Source organism: Lineus longissimus, chromosome 6 (genome assembly GCF_910592395.1).
Source record: "Lineus longissimus chromosome 6, tnLinLong1.2, whole genome shotgun sequence".
Lineage (NCBI taxonomy): Eukaryota > Metazoa > Nemertea > Pilidiophora > Heteronemertea > Lineidae > Lineus > Lineus longissimus.
Window position 1 is genome coordinate 8,221,432 of NC_088313.1, and position 24,692 is coordinate 8,246,123.

The following is a 24,692-nucleotide window of genomic DNA, read 5'->3' on the forward strand; positions in this document are numbered from 1 at the left end:
GTTTGTTAATGTTCTAATAGAGGGGTTATCTAAAAAATTCAAACAAAATTCGTCTGGCGTCGCATCGGGTGTATGGTTAAGGTCTTCAATGCACTGTTCTATTATGGTTGCATTCAGTTTTTTATTAAGTTTAAACTCTTCGTAAAGAAACATGAATACTTGGGCACGCGCTGGTAGCATATCGCTTGTCCACCACGAATTGTAAAATGCTACCGTTTTCAAAGTGATCGATTTTATGTTCAATGGGTCTGTTAAGTTAAGCTCAAATATGGCTTCATCGCATTCATTCTCAAAAATTATGAAGTCCATTTTCTATTTAATTAAGGTTAAACATTCATTAAATCACTGTAATCAATGTATTTGTCGTAGTACATGCTGAAAGGCAGTGTAGAGATGCCATCCTCTAAGATGAAACGCTTGTCACCGAAAGGGCTTAAGCTTTTCTTATCAATCTCTTCCAGATACATTTGATGCTTTTCTGACCTCAGATGACGCATTTTGTGATTAAAAGTCTTAGTGTTTTCAAGACAATCAACGTAGTCATAAAATGTAATAGACTTCTTCACTACATTATTAGCGATTCCCTTCAGTTTCTTTGATTCTGAATTTTTAGTCCTGTACGCATACATCTTACTCCTAAGTGCAATAAATTCTAGCATTTTGTCTCCTCCCAGCTCATCCTTAAAGTAGCCTGGCACTTTCTTCTTGCTAGTGTCGTAAAGAGGATGATCCTTTTGGTAATTACTGAAGTCGAAGTTATCCTTTAACCCTTTGAGGTCTGCTGTTAAATCGTCGGTTTTGATCTTCCAAACGAAAGAATCCGTGTCCAAATAAAGAAGTTCTAGGTTTTTCTCACCAAAGTAAGGTTGAAGTATGTTGTAGTAGAATTCATACATCAGCAGCTTGGACAACTCCAGTACTGCAGCTCCTATGTAGATTGGCTTGTTGAACTTCATGGTTGTGCGTCTCATGCAAATTGCCGCGCTACTTTCGTCAAAGATGTTAATCGATGAAAACCTGGGACTTGCCATGAAGTTCTTGGCACTTTCTCCATCTGTCACCAGTTCAATTTCTACCCTGTTCCTTACGTTTTCACATGTCTTTCCGTAGAAAGCATTGTTCATTAATTTGAAGTAATCTTTCTCGAAACCAGTAGTAGAAGCCATCCTCTTTTTAGTGTTGAAGTTGATGTATGATTTCAACCACTTTGATTGTTTGAAACTGATGACAGAATGGACCTTTTTTAGTGTCATTCCTTGCTTTAAGTAAAACTGTAAAAGTCTGTGATGCACAATGTAGTTGGTCTTGTCCTTCTGTGTGAGGATCAATTTTTCTACCCTTGACCTCTTCTCTTCACCAAGTAACCCTTTCCGGTAAGGGCTTAATTCGTCGTCTTCTATGAAAAGTGATTCTGGACAGAATGGAAAGTTATTTGACTTGAACTTGATTTCCTCTGGATAATCCAAATCTACTTCGAAAAAATATCCTACTTTACTGTCTTTAGGAATTGATATGACCTTCTCTTTGTTCATAGTATTATTACCGTCAAACATTTGAAAACTGCCGTAAGGCTGACTTTCCATCATAGCCCAGCCATAGAGATTGTTTGCGTCTATGTAGAGTAGTTTGTGGTGTTCATCTGCCTTGACATGTCTTGTTCCCATCACACCTGAAATTCCACCTCTTATTGCCTTTTCAAAAGTAGAATATTGGTATCGGTAAGAAGTTTGAGATTTATGTCTGTGTGTTTCAATCCGGCCAACCAGGTCAAGCCAGGTGCTGAATAGCAGTGACAAGGATCGATCTGAAAATTGTTTAAATTAACGTCCCTGAATTTCTCGAATAAATCAGCTAACAAAAGAACATCTGTTTTGAGGAACAGGTCGATGAACTCTCCATGATTTCTGATCTTGAAATGATCCCATATGTCTTTGGCTTTTAGGTAAACTGAATCATCCGCCATTTCATTCTTCAATTCATCAAAGAACATAGACTTCTCTAAGTGAGTAACACTGTAACTTTCATGTGACGTGTAAAATGAATAAGGCACCGATCCTTTCTTTCTCAATAGTTTAAAATCGTCAGGATTGGGGTAAGACTGTCTTGTTATCTTAAAGTGACCATCTTCCATCGATTTGGTGATGTTGTCCAAGCCAGACTGTAAGAATCTGTAAGAGTCTAAAAATTTAAAACAACCGAACTCAAATGAAATGTACTCTTCTGCGTTTTTAGCAAAAAGCTTCAGTTTCTTGTGTGATCTAGACATCAAATCTCTGATGAAGAGGTGAGCATCGTAATTACTGAGATTGTGAAAAAACACTGGGACAAACATGGCTTTCTTCTCGTTCAAGTTGCAAGCGTTGTGAGCAGCATCTCTGTATTTTCCATTGTAGTGATTGTGATCTTGAACTCTGTCCTCACCTAAAAATTTATTGCAGTAGTAACAGTCTGTTTCTTGGGAATATCTCACCAAATCTTCGTCTGTCATGATGAGAGGAATGTTGCAGTTCAGAAGAGTTGAGAACGTCTCTTCCTTTCTGAATAACCAGTTACAGAAAACGTCAACTACATCAGTACCCCTGTGACAGAGATACTCACTGGCGTAGATTTGTGGATAGTCAGAGTGAACGTAAACTCCAACTGCTGACGCAATCTGTTTGAATAGTTTTTTAGTAGTATCAGTATTATTTGCAGTCAAGCACTGCTCTCAAAACTCTTTGAAAAAACTCATTGACTGTTGTGCTTATCGCTTCGAAATCAGCATAGATTACAAATGGAACTATGTTCTTGAATGAGTGCTTTTCAAACTTAAGTTGTGACCATTTACTATTCGGTTGAGGCAGACTGATCTTACAGTAATCGTGTTTTCCACATTTCAATTTATGTCTTTCTAGTATAGATTTCTTGTAAAAGTAATTCATGCATCTCCTACAAATGAATACACTATTCCTGTCAGTCTTGAAGAATAAATTGATGTCTCTTATGTACATGAAATGTTTATTGAAATACAACAGATCGATAACACCATCACCATCATCATCATGGTTCTTAGAGAGGTAGAGTGGTTCCAGCTTTGCGTTATAAATGCTTTTAGCCCATTCGTTCTCTAACTTGAACACATTAATCTGTAAGATCGCACGACTTGATTTCATTTAACCCTTTTACTGCCGAAGTCGCACTTCTGCGACAACCATTATTTTCCGTTTACTGCCGAAGTCGCAAAAATGCGACATTCTGTGTATCACTAAAAATCAACAGATAACATGAAGACTAGCGTAGTTTTTCAAGAAGTTCGTAGATGGCGTTGTAGTACGATGATAGAGCTTGCAAATGGCGGCGCCCATGGTATATCGACCTGTACAACTTTTGGGAGAAAATTGAGTTTGAAGTTGGTGAAATGGCAAAAAGATTGTCACTGACGGAGGTTCTGGACGAACTAGATGTAGTGAATGATTCTGATTCAGGTGAGGAGTTCGTAGATAGTGATTCGGATCCAGAATACGATGTAAATAATGACGATGCTGAAAGCGATAGTGACAGTGTGTATAGCGATGTACATGACGATGTGTTTCTTTGAGATTTTTTGTCCGTCCTCATTATAAATTCAAGATGGCGGTATGCAAATTAGGTCAGAACTCCCAATTTTTTTACCCCAATTGAAAGAGGGGGTCATACTGAACAACTTTCATATACATTGTTTGGCTGTATCTCCAATGGTTTTCTCTCACTAGGCTGGTGAAATATGCTGCCTTAATTACTGTAAAAACAATAGAATCTACCGGCAGTTGGGGTTCATGGAAATTAAAATTGGCCGGCAGTAAAAGGGTTAAACTCAGGCCGCTTCCTTCGAAGTATATACTTGTTTGAAGACATATTTGTTTTAGTCTGAAAGCCTCAGGGTTACTTTCTGCGTGCTTTTCAGCCATTGCAGAGTTTAAATGACTTTCAGAGTTTAAATGACTTAAATCTGGATAAACCTTGTTGTCTCCGTCCATTTAATTAGTGGGAATAATCAGTTGCTCTGACATTTCTAGTGTTTGGTGTTGATCTTACAGACACTACAGGTTTTTAGCTCACCTCTTAGCAGAGGTGAGCTTCTCCCATACCGTGGCGTCCGTCGTCCGTCGTCGTCGTCGTCCGTCGTCCGTTAGCAGGGCACGTTTCGTAACTGTTAGAGCTATTGAGTTGAAACTTGGTACACATGTACCCTTATGTAATGACACCTTGGAGACCAAGTTTCGGTCCGATTCGTTTCATGGTTTGGCAACCAGGGGGCCAAACGTTAAAAGTGAAAATATGCAATATCTCCCTTAATAGTAGTCGGGAAATTTTGAAAAAAATATGGTAGGTACTTCTAGCAAAGGTGCATCATATATCCTCCGGGTTTTTGATTTGCCCTCCTTTTCAAGGTCACAGAGGTCAAATAGTGTAAATTGGCCGTTAGGATGTAACGATGGCACGTTTCTAAACTGCAATGACTATTGATCCCAAATTTGGTACACATTTACCCCTTAGTCAGGTAATCTCAGGGACCGAAGTTTGGTCCAATATGATTCACCACTTGACCACCAGGGGGCAAAATCCAAAAACCTTAAAAATATGATTATTCCTTAACTTCTTGCCCGATTGCCACCAATTTGATATCATGGGTACATCTAACCACCATACAGTATATGTCACACAGGTTTTTAATTTGACCTTCTTGTCAAGGTCACAGAGGTCAAATGGCGTAAATTGGCCGTCAGGCCGTAACTATGGCACGTTTCTTAACTGCAATGACTATTGATCACAAATTGAGTACACATGTACCCCTTGGTCAGGTGGTCTCAGGTACCGAAGTTTGGTGCGATCTGATTTGCCGTTTGGCCTCCAGGGAGGGGGCCAAATCCTAAATTCTTCAAAATGCCATTATTCCTAGTATTACTTGCCAGATTGGCACCAATTTTATATCATAGGTACATCTACTTCTAACAACCATTCAATGTGTCACCCGGGTCTTCTTTGATTTGACCTACTTTTCAAGGTCACAGAGGTCGAATGTACTGTAAATTGGCCATTTTGGGGAAATTGTAATTGCTTGGACCTACATCAAACCTAACACTACATGACACAATACCATGCTCTTTATCCATCTTTCCTCCACATGAGGTGAGCACAATGGCCCTGGCCATTTCATTGGAGTACAGCAGGTTTTAAAGGTTTTTCGGGCTCAGTCTCCAACTTTGCCTCTTCTACCTCTAATTTTCTGTGAAATTGTTCTAATCTTTCTTTCCAATTACGTGGTCGTTTTGTGTAACCCCAAGTTCTATTCATTTATTCAGATGAAAAAATCAATTTATTACTACAATAAAGATTAATAATCTAGAGTTCAATTTTAAAATAATCTAATGTACAATAAAGTTCAATAATCTAATGCACAATAAAGTTCAATAATCTAATGTACAATAAAGTTTTCAGTTTAAAAATATGGTGAATAAGTCGCCAGTTGAAATATATGCCTTAAATCCTCTGGCGTAGGTAATTTTACTGCCATTAAATTATGATTTAGACTTGAAACTTTCACATTCAACTCCATAATAAAATTGACTGCTTCTTGTTGGTTTAATCCATTTTGAAATATGACGTTGTTTGATAACACAATATCATTAAGTAGAAACTTATTGTAAAACTCGGGATAAAACCCAAAATACTTGTTTGTTATCCTTCTCCACTCTTCTATCACGTTTTCGTCTCGATAGACAAACCAGTTTTCATTATGCTTGTTGATCATAAAGTTAATTGAGCGGTCCAATTGCTCTTTGAAAATCCTCCAGTCGACTGTGGCACTCTTCTGTCTGTATTGTGTTTTAGACATTGGCCGCATGTTAAATCAAGAGTAACACAGTTCTGGGTGATCTTTGAATTCCTTGATTGGTAGAACATGATCCAACTCCTCATCTACTATTTGTGATAGACCTCTTTGGTAGTTTAACCAATCCCTGAAGAAATCATTGGAACAACCTAGACGAAATGCCGAATTGGGAGATTCATCTTCTTTGGCTATTCTGTTGAGGCCAACTCTGACTTTGTGTAGGTCATAATTACCACTCTGTCTAAGATAACCTTTGTAGTATGAATTAAAACAAGCTCTGCATTTGCCTCTTTTTCCTTCTTTACCGAATTCACCATCGCTTTAGTAATTTCACTTCTCCACATTTACCGCATGTCTTTGTTTTGGTACCACATGATTTACAGTAGTCCAGTAACTTGCCTCTTCTGTTCTTTTCAAATTGACTTTCAAATTTAGATGCATCGCACTTAACACATTCCTTACCTGTCCCTAAAATCCCTGGTCAGGATTGGGAACATAACTTAATTCTTGTTCGTAAAAATATCCTTGAATTTCTTCCTTTTGGTAATCTTCAAGTTTGTAGACGATTGGATGAGTGAATACTATCTGTCTTATTTGAAAGACTTCTTCAGTGAAATTGGGCAAGTAGCCTTTGTCGAAAATAGTCTTGTACTTCGAAATTCTGACGCTGTCGCCAACCTTGTACTTCGGATCTCCAAATGTTTCTTTAAGATGTAGGCCGTAGAGGTTGTACCAGACAGTTCCTTCATTCTCCCTCTTTCTGGCGTCAATTGGTTTCATCCCTATTGAGGAGTGAAATGAGTTGTTGTAGCCGCTCACCAAGTCATCTAAGACATCGACCCACTTGTCAGTTTCCTTTGCGGTGAAGTATTTCCACATTTTATCCTTTAAAGTTCTGTTTAATCTTTCCACAACTGCTGCCTTCTCACTTGAAAATGTAGAGAACCACTCTATGTTGTTTTCTGTCAAGAGTTTTTTGAAGTGTTGGTTGTAGAACTCATTGCCTTCGTCAAACTGGATTGTCTCCGTTTTAGCCTCCTCAAAGATCACTTTAAATGCATCTCTGATTTCTTCTCCTCTCTTGCTCTTAGCGGCCATAGCCCAAGCATAGCGACTGAATAGGTCAATTACTGTCAAAATGAATCTGTTGCCTTTATTTTGTTTCTCAAATTTTTGCATGTCCACAAGATCTGCTTGCCATTGTTGATCGATGTAAGATACCATTGTCTTTCGGAACGTAAATTTCTTAATGGCCGGTTTGTGTAGTTGGTGAGTTGGTAGTGTGTCTAGAAATTCTTTTACTTCCTTGTGCCTGATCAATTTTTTATCTTCCCTTACTTGTTTCCATATCTTACTTAATGAACTGTAAGCCACAGGACTTTCAGGATTGTAGTACAAATCTCTCAGATACTGTTCGATGTTGTATGGGTTCGACTGGACTTTGTCTGGGTCTTTTAGTTCTGTTTTACTCATTTAAATGAAGGCAAAAGACATACTAGTTTTCGGGCCACACAACATGTTAATTTCAGGAGTCACCAATTGCGGTAAGACCCATTTTGCTCTTGACCTCTTAGAGAAGGAATATCGTCATAAGTTCCAGAACATAGTCATTTTCTGTCCCACTTACTTCAGAAATAAGACGTACAATAGGAGATGGATTTACGAAGACAAGAATGTTTTCATTGTCAATCCAATTGCTGTAGCCAATAATTTAGACCCTGTGCTTCAATTTGCCACCATGGCCTTTGAAGGATCACAGACATTATTCATCATTGACGACTGTGCTAATTTGAGAGACACAAAGAAGAAGGTGTCTGAGTTATGTAACTTGGCCTTTTCCGGTAGACACTACAATCTGACTGTTTGGTTACTCGTTCAGAAGTACAACTCTGTTGTTAAGGACTTCAGAGAGAACATAAGGGTTTTAGTCCTGTTTTTCAACAAGGATGAATCGGCAATGAAAGACGCCTTAGAAGAAAATAGTGTTATTCCTAAAGACCAGAGGCAAAAATACATAGATGCCCTTAAAAAGACGAAAGGATCTAAATTAATCATGAGACTAGAACACCCGTATGGTTTTATTCACGTTTAGTCTTTCTTCTTCCTTCCAACAAAATAGTAAATCCCCAAACCCAAGCTGCTCAATCCTGAAATAATCCAAAGGTATTCGTAATTCTTCATTTCATCGCTGGGCTTGTAGTAGTCGCTCAATTGCAGTTGTCTAGGAATGGTAATTCCATTATGTGGGTTTAAACTGTTGTACAATGAAAGTGCGGCGTCAGCATTTTTGAAGTCAATTGCCGCTTCATGTTCTCTCTTTAATTCAAGGTTAACGAAGTCAATGGCACTTTTCCTACGCTCCTCCCATTCTGTGGTTGCTCTTTGCAATTGCTCTTGCGCTAAATTATGTCTCTTCATTTCAGCCTCGTAGCCATTCTTGTCTAGTGATTTAAAAAGGTAGCCAGAACCGGTGAAGGCTAAACCATTCACCAGCGCAGAACCAATCATCATAGCTATGCCTGCCATTTAGTTAAGTGTAATATTAGCCACAGTGAGTAAAGGTTAGGCGCAGTGAGTAAAAAATCAGGCGCAGTGAGTGAAGGTCAATTGGTACTGTACATCAAAACCATTAAGGTCGATAATGTCATTGTTTTCATCTGTTAGGCGAATATTCAACTTGCCAACACTTGATTTGCACGGAATTTCCATGTTATCTCCAAAGGAATATGCTATCATGTCTCCAAAGTTAGCTTCTTTTATTGGTCTAGTGGCTAAGACATCTGATGGCACGCCATTGCTCATTACATTGTTGATGATGTCACAGTGGAAAACAAAATAGTCCATTGGTCTAAAATGTATGGGTCTCTCGCTTACAAACTCACCCTTTGTTGATAAATCTACATCTAAGGGATAAGGCCATTCCGATTTAAAGCCAAATAATTCATTGCTTTTACCAGAAAACATAATCTGCAAATACTCCGCATTTCTTCTCTTAAGCATCGTCATTACTGCCCTACCAGTGGGTTCATCAACATCAAACTTAACAGCATTTCTGCTTAAACTCTTTTCTTTCAATTCATTTGCAAACACCTTTGAAAAGCTTTCTAGGTCATAGAGACCATCGGGTATTGTGAAAACTGCCAACGAAAATCCGCGCAACTTTATTTCGTTATTTTGGTTTGCTTCACTTATGTTGTAGAATGTACAAGGTATACCTGCAAATGTCAAACTGACGCTAATGACATTCTGAATTTCAGTGTTAAGATGTATGGTTAAATCATGTGATTTCTGTTCTGGGTAGTCACTGGAATTAATGTACACCACGGTTTTCATTTATTGCACTTAAATTTTTCATTTATTGCACTTAAATTGTACTTGATTATGTTTCTGGGTAAAGTACCTTGATCGTAAAAGTATTCCAATGTTACATTACTGACTGCTACAGTTCCGCCAAGTTTCAGAATCTCTTCTAAGTTTGCCTGACTTGGCGGGCCAATGGTAATTCTCAAGAATCTCTTAAGTAAATAAGAGTAACCAATTGTTGCCGTTGGCAATAACACACTTTGGTACAGTGTATTGATGATTTCCTTCTTTCCTGGTGTTTCCATTTATTTGACTGTAAAATAATCTTAATGTTGCAAGGAAGCAATCTGTGAATTTTGAATGTTAACTTGAGCGTCAGAAATCACAAATATGTGCATTTTGTATGGACCCTTTCCAGATTCGACAATTGAATACCATCTTTAGTGTTTTGAAGCTTTTTGCCCGATCCGTGTAATCTGTTGTCTTCTGTAGTTCTCAGGTCCAACCAAAGCCCGTAGTTATTCGAGTCTCCATAGTACTTTTTCATAGACATGTTGCAGTTGTAAGTTTTCTTTAAGTCTTCGGTCATGAAGTGTTTCTTGATCTCCTCCCATTGATCTAGCATTCTCATTCCTTCTGGAAACACCTGATTAGCAACTCCTTCGATGGTTATTTGCACTTTTGTGATGTTAGGATTTTCAAACTTTTCAGAATCTCTTGAACCATCAGTGTAATCAGAGATGAAGAGAAGTAATAGTTCTTTTATGGACTTTCAAGGAAAATTGATGTTCTCGTTGATCAGCGTTTCATTGGCCGTTACGTTGACAGTTTTGAAGTGATCTACCCAGTCGTAATAGATGGAGAAACCTGAATTGTACCTGTTTGTATGCGTATTGGCTAATCTCTTGTCAGTTACAGTGTCATATTCAAAACTGATATTTTCAAGTTTGTAATTCATGTTTGCAGTTGTGCTGGTAACGATGATCTCCTCCTTTGGCGCTAACGTAATCTCGATGATCACATCCTCTTGAATTGGAAACTTGTAAAATGGAGCATAGTTGAAAAATTGTTCAAAATCTAACGGTATCTTGTACTTGGTTCCAAACACTTTCTTCAGTGTTTTCTCATCGCTGGTTTCACCGGTAACGTCGGCTTCTGCCACACCTGATCTCAACTTTCTAAGATTTTCTGACTGAATACCTTGAAAAACCCTGTCGTTCCTTTCCTCCTCTGTTAACCACAAATCTTTAAAAGTCGAATAATGACTGTATTCATTGAGATCAAGTATCTGTTCCGTTCCCCATTTTACCACCATCTTGGATAACAGGTTTCTGCCGAGATTGTTAACCACGCTGTTCTTGGAATCACCAGAAATGGTGACATCAGCTGACGGAAAAAGAGATCTGGGTACAAAGAACGTATTTTCTCTTAAAGCAGGTATTCTAATGTACAATGTTTCTTTTGGATTAGCAGAAGACGGATTGTGTGTAATAATGTGATGATTTCTCTCGGCCTTTAATCCGAGTGGAATCTTATGACTCCTTTCAGTGTTGAGCAGTACTCCAGTTGTCATTCTATTTAATTTACATGAAAAATCAATCATTAATTTGACTTAACAGCTTTAACACCTTCTATTAAACCATAGATTATGGAGCTAACAACAACAATCACTAGAATGACTAGATGTTCGGCCATGAATCCAACAACTGCACCAACTGATTTCAGGAGAAATGAGACAATAGAACCGATAATTCCCGGTAAAGCCGCAGCTGATTTCTTGGCCAGTTCTTTTAGCCATTCAGCTAACTTCTTGAGGCCTTCTTTCACTTTATCTGGAATTGATGGTGGTTTATCCGGACTTGATGGCGTAGGAGTTGGAGGTCCTGGTTTAGGCACAGGTTTCAAGCATTACTGATACTAAGACATAAAGTGGTCAGTATCATGGTCACTGCAGCAACTATTGCAGCAATTGTAAGGCCTTCAACCTTAAAAAGTAACTTGATTCTGTCCTTGAGTGGAATCTCTGAATCTGGTTTCTTCAAGACATCAGTGATCAAACGTTTCAGTCTTTTTGCACTGCTTTCAGCTTCGCTGTCTAATTCAAATACCTTGCCACGTTCTCTCTTCAGTTCCTTTTTCACTTTCTCAATTTCTCTTCTTAGCTCTTCCTTTGTGTTAGCATCTTCTTCTACAGAGTTAACATAGTCTCTTTCTAGATTGTTAAGTGTTTCTTTTAGGTTATCTCTCTCCCTCTTAACTGCTGCATGATCATCCCCAGCTTGTTTTAACCCTATAATTTCTCTCAAAGCGTTATCTGTAAAACCTAATGTACTTAATTCTTGATCAGTCGCATCTATCAACTTATCTATGGGTTTAGGTGATGTGTTAATCTCATCAATTACCGTCTGTGTTTCACGGGATACAAATTGAGTTCCCCTTCTTGGTGAATGACCTTCCATGTTAGTAATTTCAATTGCCTCTGTTGGGCCTGGTGGAATTAGATCTTTCAAAAGATTAAAGAATTTTGTGCCATAATAATTCTTTAAAGTTTTTTCAGAATAGAAGCTTCCATTATCCCTAGTTAAGCGAATACCATGACGTTTCCCAACTGGAAGTAGTTCATAGTCCATCATTTGTCTTTGTTTGTTTGTAAATGACAACCAATCAAGTTCTTCTTGTGTCGGCATGTAGTACAGGCCTTGTGGATAAACATCAATGTGTGGTGCAAGCTTACTCAAATTGTTCTTGTCATAATTCCATACTGTTCCTCTCAATGCCTTATCAAGTTTATCCACAATATCGGTGTATTCTAAATCTCTTCCCATCAGTTCTGGTACAGTACTTCTTACTCTTTCTGGTGTTGAAAAAGAACGTTCAGTAGTTAAGGTACCACTATTTGTGTTGTAAGTTGCTCCTTCATCAAATACTGTGTTACTGAATGATGTTTCAGCAGTTCTATTGTTATTTTCAAAAAAATTATAATTGTCTAAGCCCTCCATTTGAACATCTTCTCCTCCTTCAGCCATTTATTTTACAATAATAAGAATTAAACTGCCAACAACAGCATAGAGTAAAAACTTGATTGTTTCATGGGTATCATCAGATTTACTGATCACAGCAGTCTTACTGGTTTCATCAAGATTTTTAGTCTCGTCAGACTTTTTAGTTTCATCAGTCTTTTTAGTCTCATCAGATTTACTGGTTTCAGCAGTCTTTTTAGTTTCATGTTTAACATTGCTTAGCTCTTTGGGTGCGGTAGTAGTTGTAGTCTTAACCCTTATTTTCTTAGCAGTTTTACCTTGCATCAATGGAGGAGGGATAGTCTTTTCATTGTTAATGTCATTCTTACCAGGCTTCAAGTGTTTAGTTGCTACCAGAATATTGTTATTGTAATTCTCGATCTTACCGATCTTGAGTATCATGTCAGACCCTATGATGTACAGGCCTGGGCCAATTACATAGTCTAATCGTGTGTGAGTGTCCGACAGTGCTTTCTGGTATCTAGCAATTGAGGTAGGGATATCCACATGCTGTTCAATTGAATCACTTAGCAGCTTGATGAATTCCTTCTGTGCGTCTTACTCTGTTCCTGGCTGTCCAGTAATCGGGGTTCTAGTGAGGGCCTGTGATCCCAGTATACAGTAAACATATGTTCTGTTGGAATCATTCAATCTTTCTATCCCTGTATTCGAGAAACCTGAGGGCTTAAGAGTCATGAATTGTTGGTATGTTTGACATGGTTTCTGTGTAATGACATCAAATACATTCTTGTGTTGTTTAACGTGCCACTTAATAAAGCTGTCAGGGTACTTGAAATCATCCATCCCAGGGTCCCAGTCTTTTGTAAACATCGAGGGCATTCTATTCTCGTGAACTTGCATTAAGAAGAAATTGACTTTCGAATTATTGATGTAATAGCCAGGATCAGTTATGTTTGGATTGTAATCCGGTACACTCCACGAAGTCCATCTGTCAGTGTTTGCAAACACTGAAAAATCAAATTCGTCTTTTAAGCCAAACTCACTTAGTACCTCGCCTAGTTTCCTACGGTTTATGTTATTGTTTGATTCGTTGAAATTGCTTTCTCCCAAAATGGGGATATCAAGGTTCTTCATAATCTTTCTGATTTGATAGTAGGTGTGGAACCTGTAAAATGATCTGATCATTCGATTGCTGCTGTTCAGGTGCTCGAGTGAAATGCCACATCCAGTTGTCGCGAACCAGACGGCCATGTTAAACTGATTCTGGTAGAACGTCAGTGGGTTTTTTTCAAGTCTAAGACAATCATCACTGTTTTTCAATTTTAAAAACCCTGGCGTGATATCACTTTCTTGTACTTTGAAAAAGCTGTTAGCAGTAACATAGGCATCAAAGTGATAGAAGTCAAATGTAAACTTATTCTTATGCTTCGTTGCCAATGGGTAATACATTATTTATTTTCACTTGAATTTTCCTTCGCATTCAATAATTCAAAGTCAAAAGTGAGTCAGTAATAGGGAAACGCGTCGATTTTTCTATGTTAGGTTTTGGTAGTTTTTGGCATGAAAACGAAGTTTTCTTGCCAAATTTCCAGAAATAGTCGTAGGTAAATCGTACATGCGTTTCCCTATTACTAAAGTAACGAAATGTGCCAACTGTCACGAACTTTGACCTCTGTGACCTTGAAAAGTAGGTAAAATAAAAAACCTGTATAATATAATATGTGATGTACAACAGGCGTGTATAAATGCACTGCATGATACACAAGCTGCCGGGCGGCTTGATTTGACAGATCGCACCGGCTTACAAAATCACCAATTAAGACAAGTGAAGCATGCACTGTACTAAAATTACACAACCATACTATGCTTAGGTATACCTTTTAACTTCTCAATTGCTTCTGCCTTCAAGCCAACGCGGTGTAGATCAGAAATGTAATGTTGAAAATTGACAGTTTTTTTGTCGCAGGGCCAAGCAGACGCCATTTTCGGGTAGTTGAAATTTTGGCTGAGTCTGAAAAGTGTCCCCCTATAGTAGCCAATATCAAATACAGCACGACTCGCATAGCATAGAATAGAACACACCAGGTGGGACCAGCAGTTTTGTATTTTCCTCATGAAAAATGTCCTCCTCAAAAAGTACAACCTGTGAGCAGAGGCTACTCAGTATTCAAATGAAATGACTTTAGGCCAACACAGAGACCAGGGGCCTGATTCACAAAGCACTCCTATATTTCACTCTAAGAGCACTCATAGGGCGAACTTACGTGAAAGGTTAGGGAACCCTAAGTGTTATTCATGAAGCTATCTAAGAATTATCGAAGCAATTGCTTACGCAAAGTGAATGAATACGTCCCGAGTGAACACACGTAATCTGCTATAGAAAACTTTAAAACGTCTCTTGTAATGAAAGGGTAAGGTATTTCAGCTCATTGCATTGCATGTTTATACACAATCATGACAGTAGGCCTAAGGGTTTGCATGGCAGTACAGAAGACTTCTTCGTCGCATTCTAACATCGTTTTCCACCTACAATGGCCCAAAAACGCCCTAGAAAAACCAATTTCTCTCCGAAGGAAATCGTCAAACTCACTGACCTGGTGCAACAGCATTACAAAGTGATTTCTAGCAAATTCAGTGACACGATTAGTTTACAACGAAAACAAGCTGCATGGGACACGATTACCAAGAAGATATGTTCAATTGCACCATGCATCCGGACGAGAGAAGAAGTGAAGAAGAAGTGGGAGGACATGAAGCAAAAGGCAGAAAAGACGGGGTATGAAGAAATGAAAAAGAGGCAGGTGACAGGAAATGTTCCATTTTCTGATGACGGCGAGAATAGTGGTGATGGTTTAAACGATACAGAAGAGAAGATCATTGGCTTGCTGGGTGTAGATCTTGTGTGTGGACTTCAAGGTGGGGTAGATACTGCGAGAAAAAATGCTACTACCGAAAACACAGGGAAAATACGTAAAGTAAGTAAGCGTGTTCATACATCCTTCAATAGGCCTATGAAAAGGCTTTAGCTATTCTCTATCATTACTAAGAGCAATAAATGGTCTGCTCTAAAGGCACAATGCTTTGATACATGTAGGTAGCTAAATAATTTTTTCCCGAGAATATGAGGGCGTGAATTTGATATGTTGCTTGGTTCATAATGGGGGAGGGGCTTGGGTCCGCCCGATCAAAAATACTAACATTAAGTTTGACATGTGTTGATTACCCCGATACCTTAAGGTGTTTTTCCACTTCTAATGTTTTTCAGCACGAGAAAATTTTAAATGTAGTGTTGTCTATACAATATGGCTTTTCCGTTGTTGAAGCCCAAGTCAAATTTTGTGAACGACATTTGAGGGTATCAGCAAGCCATCATCCACAGCTACGAGGCCACCACGGGAAGAATTGGCAGTGGTTGATGATAGTCATGGTGATGATGATGATGATGATGATGACGTCATCCGAAGCCCAACACCTCCTGCCAGCTTTATGTTTCCGTCGAAATCGAACTTTAGGGGAAAAAAGGCAACAATCCTTTGACTGGCCAAGAAGCCCAACACCACCGCGGCCATATAGGTAAGTACAATGTATATTTGAAAAAAAAAGGAAATTGCAAGCCACCATATCCAACACGACTACTTTAACTTAACATAATGCTTTATTAATGAAATACAAACTCCAAATAGCATGTAACAGGTATAGATTGGTAGTGAAGCCATACCGCACCCATTTTACAAAGTCAAGTACAAAATTAAAGTCAAAATATTGGACGTCAGCTAGGTTTCTGAATAAATTTACACAATTTTTTTCAGTCCAAAACGAGCCAAGATGAAGGTTGTCCAGTCGGTCAGATCGAGTAAAGCAGAGGCTGCAACCGTTTCGGCAGTGGAACCAAAGGCAACCACAACGACGCCAACTTCCGAACTTCTGGAAATTGAAAAAAAACGACTGGTGATCGAGAAGAAACGACTGAAAGTTGACAGAAAACGACTGAAGTTAGAAAAGAAACGCTCATCCATGACAGAAAGGGCAGTAAAGTTGTTGGAGATACTAGTGTCGCAGGGAAAACAAGATAAGCCACCCACTCCTACACGACAGAGGAATCAAACACGTGACAGCTTTGGTGTTTTTGAGAAACTGAAATTCAAACAGAACCTTCCTAAAAAGGACTGAGGTTGTTGAATGGAAATCATTCAGCAGCATCTCTGCAGAACATTATGTTCTTATATCCTTACTGCAGCTGACTTTTGAACTTTAATATAATCATGAAATGTATTGATGTTGTTTGAAAGTTCAGTCATCGTAACGTTTTGATTTCAAATTGAGACTACATGTAAGAAGAAAAAGTCTAAGAAAGACATTTAGTGAATTTAATTAAATCCCGGCAACAAAGGAGAAATTTTGTTTCTTATTACCTTAATTCCAGAAATGCTGCCTTATTATAGCTGCTCGAATTCTTTCACCATCTGCATCATCAGCCACCCAGAGTGGAGGATTTACATCATCATCAGGGTTGTCGTCGAGATTCAAAGGCACATCATCGGGGAGTGGAACACCACGCTCTTCGCAAAAATTATGTAGCAATGCTGTCGCCACCACGACTTTGCAGCACTTCTCTGGCTTGAACCGCATTGTACAGACTGAAATTGAAAATATTTGCATCAACGAGAAAATGCACAACATTGTTCACTCAGTCGGTCAACTTTCACGGCAACAGTTTGTACAAAAATGGCCAATTTAAAGGACGTGAATTCCTAAACATTAAAAATAACTTTTATGGCTGTCAAAATACACGGGGTTTAGAGTATAGTATCGCTTTGCTAAATTACCTTTCCTATTGAGACAAAGCCATCTCATTTTCCATTTTCCAAATGTTCCTTCGATCACCTGGCGAGCTCTGCGATGGTGGGCATTGAAGCATTCCTCTTCTGCATCTTGTGGGCGTCGAATAGGAGTTAGGAACCAAGGTCGAAGCGGGTAGGCTTTGTCTCCCAGGAGATATATACCATGTGCGAACCCATTTTGCATTTCACGGTTGAGCTCGCAATGGCTCCAAATGAATGCATCATGCGTTGAACCTGGCCAGCGTGCAGCAATGTTCGTAAACTTGAAATCATGGGTGGATACGCCTTGGATGTTTAGTGCATGAAAACCCTTCCTTGACACGTAAGCCTCCTCGTGCACCGATGGTGTCTTGATATTAATAAGACTACCATCTACGCATCCAATTACATTTGGTATTCTGCGTCGTTCGCTGTAGAAACCCTCAATAATACGTTCCTGGGCATCCGGCTGAGGGAATGAAAGGAATTGCTGTGCCTTTCTCACCAGTGCCGTAGAAACTCGTGAAACAACCCTTGAGACACTAGGTTGGCTGATGTGACTGGCATCACCGTTTAGCAGTTGCAGAGAACCTGTAGCATAATAGCGGACGGCAGTCGGAACCTGAAGTGAGCATGGAAGCGCATGAGACCGCCGAGTAGGATGCGCAACATCTTCTTCGAGTAAGTCAATCAGTTCCAGCAGCATGGGCTAATACATCCTGTACCGTTTGAACAAATTGACGTCGTCATATTCATCAAGAGGGTGCAACCGATCCCGAAAAACCCGTTCCCGACGGAGAGCTCGTCTGACGTCTTCTTCAGCAAATATTACAGCCGCCATTCTAGCGCGCGTTGCCTTACCAAATGCCCTAAGTGTACACTAAGATGGGTCCAGTACATCACGTAGAGTTACGATTACACTATGTATTTGCGTAATTTTAAGGGTCTTTTGTGAATACCACTTAACTCCTTAGGTGTTATCTAAGAGTATGTTACGGGCCCGTAAGTCCCTGAGAGTGCTTTGTAAATCAGGCCCCAGAGATTTATCAGTGGTCTTAAGCAAAATCTCAGTTGTTATCAGTCTTACTCATAATGCATCTGATAAAGGCTCGTCTTTCCTCAGCCTCCGTTTTCATTCTGAATTCTCTTTCCTGTCTGTCAAGATTGAACTGCTCTTTTCTGAAATGCTAACTCTTGTTTGCGCACCTCTACTTCCTCTTGCTTTAATGCTATGTAGTCAGGTAACAGCTTTTTTGGCGTTCTCGTCTTCTTTGGAGTGTGGTCATCTGCAAATAAGAAAACATGTCTACTTTAACCTTTATGGGTTTACACAATAACATGAATAATGAAAAATAATTGTCTTTAAATTCTGAACCTGACAGGTCATTTCTTTAAGCTGCCACTAAAGGCAGAGACGGGGTGTTTCTTATTATCACCACGATTTAGTGTCAGGAAATCGATTTTTCCCATTGGTTAATGACTGCGAGCCGTGATCAGTATCGACAAAACACTCAAAATATCACCCTCCAAGCAAACAAAAAGTATAATAAATAGCATCAACATGATCCTTGCATTGATAAGCATTAATCTAAGTACAGCTTATAACCACACCTGTAGCGTAGCCCACGGATTTGCCATTTTTAGGGTCAGAATTCGCGAACTGGCTGCACAATTGACGACCACGCACCGATTCTCGGAATCTTCACCGGGAACCTAGCCCGGAACGGCGGGCACTCAATCGAGAACGCAAATTCAGTACCTCAAGAATGATGACGTCATACACAAACATCTCTCCGGTTCCCGATTTCGATCTCGGAATCGAGATAGCAAAAACTCACTAATGTCGCGGGTCGGGTCGGCCAATCAGAGCCTTCGTTGCAATGCAAATGTTTCGTTCCAATAAAATCCGATAGAGGGAGTAAAAATTACCCACAATTCCGTTTACTCATGTAAATATTTTTCATCAAGAATATAAATATTTTTTATCCATACAAATGTTTTTCATCAAACATGTGAATATTCGTCAAGCATATAAATATTTTTATGAAACATATATCTACACTATATTGAATATTGCAACGAATCGCTTGCCATGTAATAGTCACCCCTGCCTGCCTGATTGAAGAGAACGAACAACACCCTCCACTGTCCAAGCAGCCAGCCTCTGGTCACAATAACACTGATTTTTGTCGCTACCCTTTCTCCTTTGGCCCAACCGAGGACAAGAAACCTTGTGAATTACTGTCTTCCCATTCCGATCCTTCCAGACCAAATTCCTGCGTATATCTTCTGGAGACACCATCTTGAGAGAAGGTTTGTGTGGCAACCCTGACAAAAACAGAAAAAATTGTCCCTGAGACCGACTTGCTTTCTGGCATACGGGGACATGGAGGCTGCTGCATCCAAAGCTCTCAGACGGTCCTCAATAGCAACCAGATCAATTCCTGGCACTCCCTGTTAGGAGAAAAGGTACAAAAGAATAATTCCGACAGATTCAAGCCTTGTTACAATACATCCTGATGACAGCAGTTGAACCCATCTAGTATACCGATCGCAAGGTCCCGAACTTGCCCCATGCACTATTCCATTTACTTGTGTCATTAACAACAAACACCTTCAGTTTTACCCAGAAGCCTCAATCGAAAATTCACATTGTGATTAGAAAAGTGCATCAAACACCTTATAACTAGGTGCTACTGAGTAACAGATTAGCCGAAAGTTACCCGATATGCAACCAAGTCCCAAGGGAGACCATAAGTGTCTTTCACAAATCCAGCTTTTGTTGGGTACCACAGTGACCCAACCTCACTTTTCCCACCAACCTGCAGTGTTGCTAAAATCCTATTCCGAATTAGAGGCCACCACACCGGGGTTGGCGACAGAGCTGGCAGGACCATAGTGATTACCGGCACCTGTTGATCAAGCAGGAATTTCACCAGTGGCAGGATCATGCAGAGTGGATGGAAAACATAAGGATTTTCATTCCCACCCACTTGCTGGCTGAACACATTAACCCCTGCCGACAACGGCGATGGCCCTGGCGTAAAATGCGGCAATATTGCCCCTTTAACATCCACCATGGCATTCCGATCTAGGGCCATGCAGTCCACTGAATGAGGGCCAAACACACCTTCCAACAACAACCACTTATTCCTGTCCAGCATAGCATCCTGGCGAGACAACTTTCGAGACGGAGCATCGGCCGGATTATCTGCAGAGGCCACATACTGCAAGTGGAGATCGACATTCAAGCGCTGAGTAAGCTGAAAGATGTCCTTCAACATGACATTGAGGTCATGGTCCCTTGCCCCTTGATTCATCCAGGACAAGATCTAGACAACAGCCATGTTGTCAATTAACACATCAACCCTGTGATTTCTGATCTCAGAGGAAACGGACAACAGAGCCTTGTGTAAGGCATCAGCCTCTTTGATGTGGATAGGCCGTTGATCATTATTAGCCCAGAAATCATGAAAGGCCTGCCCCTCTGCCTTACCACTCAAAAGCACAGCCCAAAGGCAAAGCCTGACGCATCTGTGGCCATACGGTACGTCAAGTGCCTCTCAGATCGCCAAGGCACATGGTCCCGCCAGCTGTCGACAAAGCCCCAGTGCTCTATCTCCTCCCTCAAGGCACCGGAAATGTGCACCGGTCTGCTGTTCTTTGTCGCCTGGAAATTGCCACGTTCACCTCCCTCGTGTACAACCTCGCTGCAGGTACCACCAGCATCATTGAGATGCACTTCCCAGTAAATCTTTGTAGTGTCCTGAGAAGCACGGAATCTTCTGACAGTATGCTCTCCCTTAGAACCCGAGAACTGTCTTGTTTATCAGGAGGAAGGATAAAAGCGGTCCTCTCTGAATCAACATAAAAACCCAATGGTTTCAGGAAGGTAGTGGGATCAAAGACACTCTTCATCAGTGAAAATGTATAGCCAAGAACCGTCAGTATTTCAGCAGCAATATACACCCATGTAGACGGCTTGAAATCAGAATAACCCACAGGACATACAAAGAATCTGTCGTCGATGTATAGGAGAGCTGGCAGGCCAAACAAACGAAAGTACGAGGTGACACCCATCCCGATCGTTTGGTAAATAAATAGCGAGGCCTTCCAATCAAAGACCAACGTGGTGTATGTCATTACGTAGCCGCCAAATTCTACCCCAAAATAGGTCTGAGACTCGATGGACAGACTGACATGGTCATACCCCGATTTGTCGTCAAAGGAAAACATAAGAGAGCCCTTCCCAACAATTCTCGGGACGTCCTTCAAAGTCTCCAAGGAGAAGGGAGAATCCTTTATCCATAAGTTAATAAATCTCTCATCATGACACAGACGCGGTTTACTGGGCTCAACAACCAATGGCATGACAACCTTCGGCAACTCACATTCCCCAATCTTACCTCACAAACGTAAGGAGCCATTTCGTAGCCTCTCTTCTAATGTGGCTGCAATAAACGACATAAATTCCTGACAGCGAGCATGTTTGGGAAAAATCATACGCGGTGGCTCAGCCGAGTCCCAGCAGGTGCCACCGAAGTTACCTTTGAATGGCCGAAAGAAATCTTTCACCTCAACGCCGTTGAGTAACCAGGCCCTGACCATGTCACCATGTTCATAACCATTCAACACCCTGTCCCATTCACCCATTATGGTGATGCAACTCCCCAGAAACAAATGCCTTGGGATCTCTCACTGGTAAGTCCTCTGGTAAAAAAGGGAGTACGAGGGTCATCCCGTACGGTCTGCGCTGATGGATGACAGGCCCAGTGTCGGAGGGACCCTCCTCTGATAGTCGTCCAAGAAGGGTGTGGCGTCCTTGCTGCTGCCGCTTGAACCGTGGAAAATTTCACCCCTTTTTCCCACATCGGTATCTTTGGCCTGAATTGTTTTGTGGCAGGCACCTCCAACACCTGAAACGAGGGCCACAACAATGAGTCCACACCCTAGAATAGACCATCAGGGAAAGGCCCATCCAACCTCAGCCCAATGGAAAATCCAAGTAAGGAGTCGTGCTCCCGGGCTGAAACCAGATGAGAAATCCCAAAATCATTGACAGTAGTATAATACGGATGCACCTCCTCTGCTGCACAATTATGTATGTACATAATGTATGTACTAAAATCAGCCTGCCAGCTCCCCTAGGAAATTAACCAGGTATAAATCGAAACAGGACTGACGAAAGGAGGAGGACGAGCAGCCGATGCCGTTAACAATACTTTAAGTCATCCTAGACTTGCGGGTTCATTTTTTCACAATCCTTAAAAAGATGGCCAGTTATGCCACAGAAGTGGCAAGGGCCCTGTTGTTGCCAGGGCCTCTGCATCCCTCCCTGACAACAGCCTCGTGGAAAAGCAGGTTGATACCCCATGCCATATGAGAAAGGGTACTATAATGGGCTCATTGGCGGTGGATAGACATTCTGGAGGGACGAGGCTGTGGAAGGTGCGGTGGTCTCTCCCGTCCCTTTCTTCTTCTCCACCTTCTTCTCCAAAACTTTGCTCTTGATGCATTTTGACATAGCCTTCAACACACGGTCCCTGGCCGCACCACCTAAAGCCACGAGGCAAAAGGTCCCCAAATCAATCTTGGCCTTCGAGCGTTCTGCTTGCTTGTAAAGCTCCAGGTACCGATCTGCATCCTTGTGTCCAGCAGCAAGAGCTGTCGAGGACAACTCATCTAATGCCGCCAACAGGAGCCCTTCGTTTGCGCTGGGCTGAATGCGGCAGGCATCTCACCTTCTTTAGGCAGGCAGATGTGGCCTCCTCTTTCCTCTTCTTCGCCTCCTTTTCAAAGTTTCCAAAGGCTGAGTCAGCTCTGGTCCAGCAGTGGATTTTTCCTCAGCCTCGGCTCTAGGACGCTTTGCAGCAGGTGTACCCACCTCAGTCGCATTTTCAGCCTGCAAGAGACAACACCAGTAAACACAAAGAATACTCTCCCGTTTTTATATGACCGCCATGGCCAGTCATAATTTACTTTACACCATAAGCACAGTACATCCCCAGGTTATGCATTGAACTACCGAAAGTCCACCATCAGTCTAGTAACCAGCTTACCTGGGGGATAAGCAAAGGGGGTTGCAGGACCTGACCCTTGGGATGACCAACTTCATTAGCTACCAGGATGGCCATATGGAGAACGAGGTGAAGGTTTTGTAGGTTGGCCTCCCGGCCAGACAATTGGAGAACGGTACCAGCCTCCTCCCCCGTCAACGTCAGGAATGAATTTCTCGATTCCTCCTCGTTACACTCTTCGGTTGCCTTCCCCGCCATCATCCTAGCTAGGGGGTTGGGAAGCGCCCCTCGGTGAGCCGCCAGCCTCTTCATGATTGGAAGCAGATTCTCTCCCACCAGGGAGTGGCGCTTTCTAGCACTGTCGCCATCATTCACCAGTTGTCAAACCTTGAGCTTGAAAGAAAAAGAACATAACCCATGATAACCAGGGAGTCTACCATGTCTCGTCTCCTACAATCACACACCTAGGCCTACATGCATGCATGCGTACACTACTACTACACTACCCCCGTGTAGACTAGGTCTAGGCCTACATTCGGCTATAATACAAAACGTTAACGATTCATATTAAATTAATATACTCATAGTCACATGGATGCATCATGTGCATGCCTCCCACAATCAACGCCAACCTCTGACCTGCCCTGCCATCGAGCAGAAAATATTAACATCATGGTATAGCAGCCTACAGAGAAGGACGGGCCAATTCCAATACCATCCAAACCTGTACACATCAACATGTTCATCGGGCGTTGCGCTGCATGCATGCCCGCATGCCACACAGCCGCCATCATGTCCCCACCTTCAGCCGCTCAGGCTCAGCCTCATGCTGACTAAACTGTCCACCTCATGGACCAAAACACTCCCTCAGAGCGTACAAACTCTCGGCTACCTCACAGCCGTGCCACCTCATTGCAAAACACGCCTCATGCATTCGAAAATCGGAAAATTTCATCAATTTACCTGTCTGCCGAGGAGAAACGTGCCGACAGCGACCACCATGCAAAGAAAAGAGAGTTCGTCACACAACCACCAGACGTCAATGGGATGTACAATGTACAATACTCTATTAACAAGCGAAATACGATATACCCAAAATGAGGCGGTACCTTGCAGTTCACACATCAAAAGCCCATAGCAGAATTACAATTTTATATACAATCCTAAACTTCAACGTCCAAACAAAAACTCTATAGTATCCATGCATCTCCCTACACCTGTCCCCTCTCATAAACAGGAATAGACTATTAATTAATTAAATGCCTTTGTCTATGCAACAAAGTCAAATTGAACCTCCTCTCTTGCCCAATCTACCGAATACTTTCGAACAATCATGCGTGACATCTTCGCGTCCGAAATGTTGATCTCTCTATGATCTCCTCAGACAAAGCGGCAGCTTCCTAAGACAAGTTGCATCAAATGAGTTGGAGGACTCACTGCTCGAAGAAGACTCTCCCTGTTTCGTTGCATACCTCGATGCGGATGGTAGCGTCGTCCTCTGTGTGGCAACAGGTGAACTTGACATAAGACGTCTTCGTTTCTCTTGGTTACTAGTATGTCTCATCGAATCCTCGCTCTGAGAATGTGAGCGACGCTCCGAAATTCTAACCCTAGGAGTCCGTAGCACCGGTGAACTGACGCGTCCGACCTCGCTCCTCACAGTGCCGGAAGCGTGCTTTCTACCAACGTGTCTATCCAAGTTTGATCTTTTCTTCGTCTC

At 41.2% G+C, this 24,692-nt stretch overlaps 1 protein-coding gene across 1 annotated transcript; it reads left to right on the plus strand.

Moving 5' to 3' along the window:
* The first annotated feature begins 14,666 nt into the window (after window positions 1–14,666).
* On the plus strand, window positions 14,667–16,305 carry LOC135489919 (nuclear apoptosis-inducing factor 1-like). The gene is made up of 3 exons (XM_064775549.1): window positions 14,667–15,051; window positions 15,648–15,708; window positions 15,945–16,305. The coding sequence occupies exons 1-3, from the start codon at window positions 14,667–14,669 to the stop codon at window positions 16,303–16,305; spliced, it is 807 nt and encodes a 268-aa protein (XP_064631619.1).
* Window positions 16,306–24,692: the final 8,387 nt, after the last annotated feature.

Excerpts from the sequence above, each read along its gene's own strand:
- LOC135489919 (XM_064775549.1), top strand. The coding sequence starts at position 14,667 with ATGGCCCAAAAACGCCCTAGAAAAACCAATTTCTCTCCGAAGGAAATC. Across the intron at positions 15,052-15,647 it reads TCTTGTGTGTGGACTTCAAG|GGGAAAAAAGGCAACAATCC; the intron begins GTGGGGTAGATA and ends ATCGAACTTTAG. Across the intron at positions 15,709-15,944 it reads ACACCACCGCGGCCATATAG|TCCAAAACGAGCCAAGATGA; the intron begins GTAAGTACAATG and ends AATTTTTTTCAG.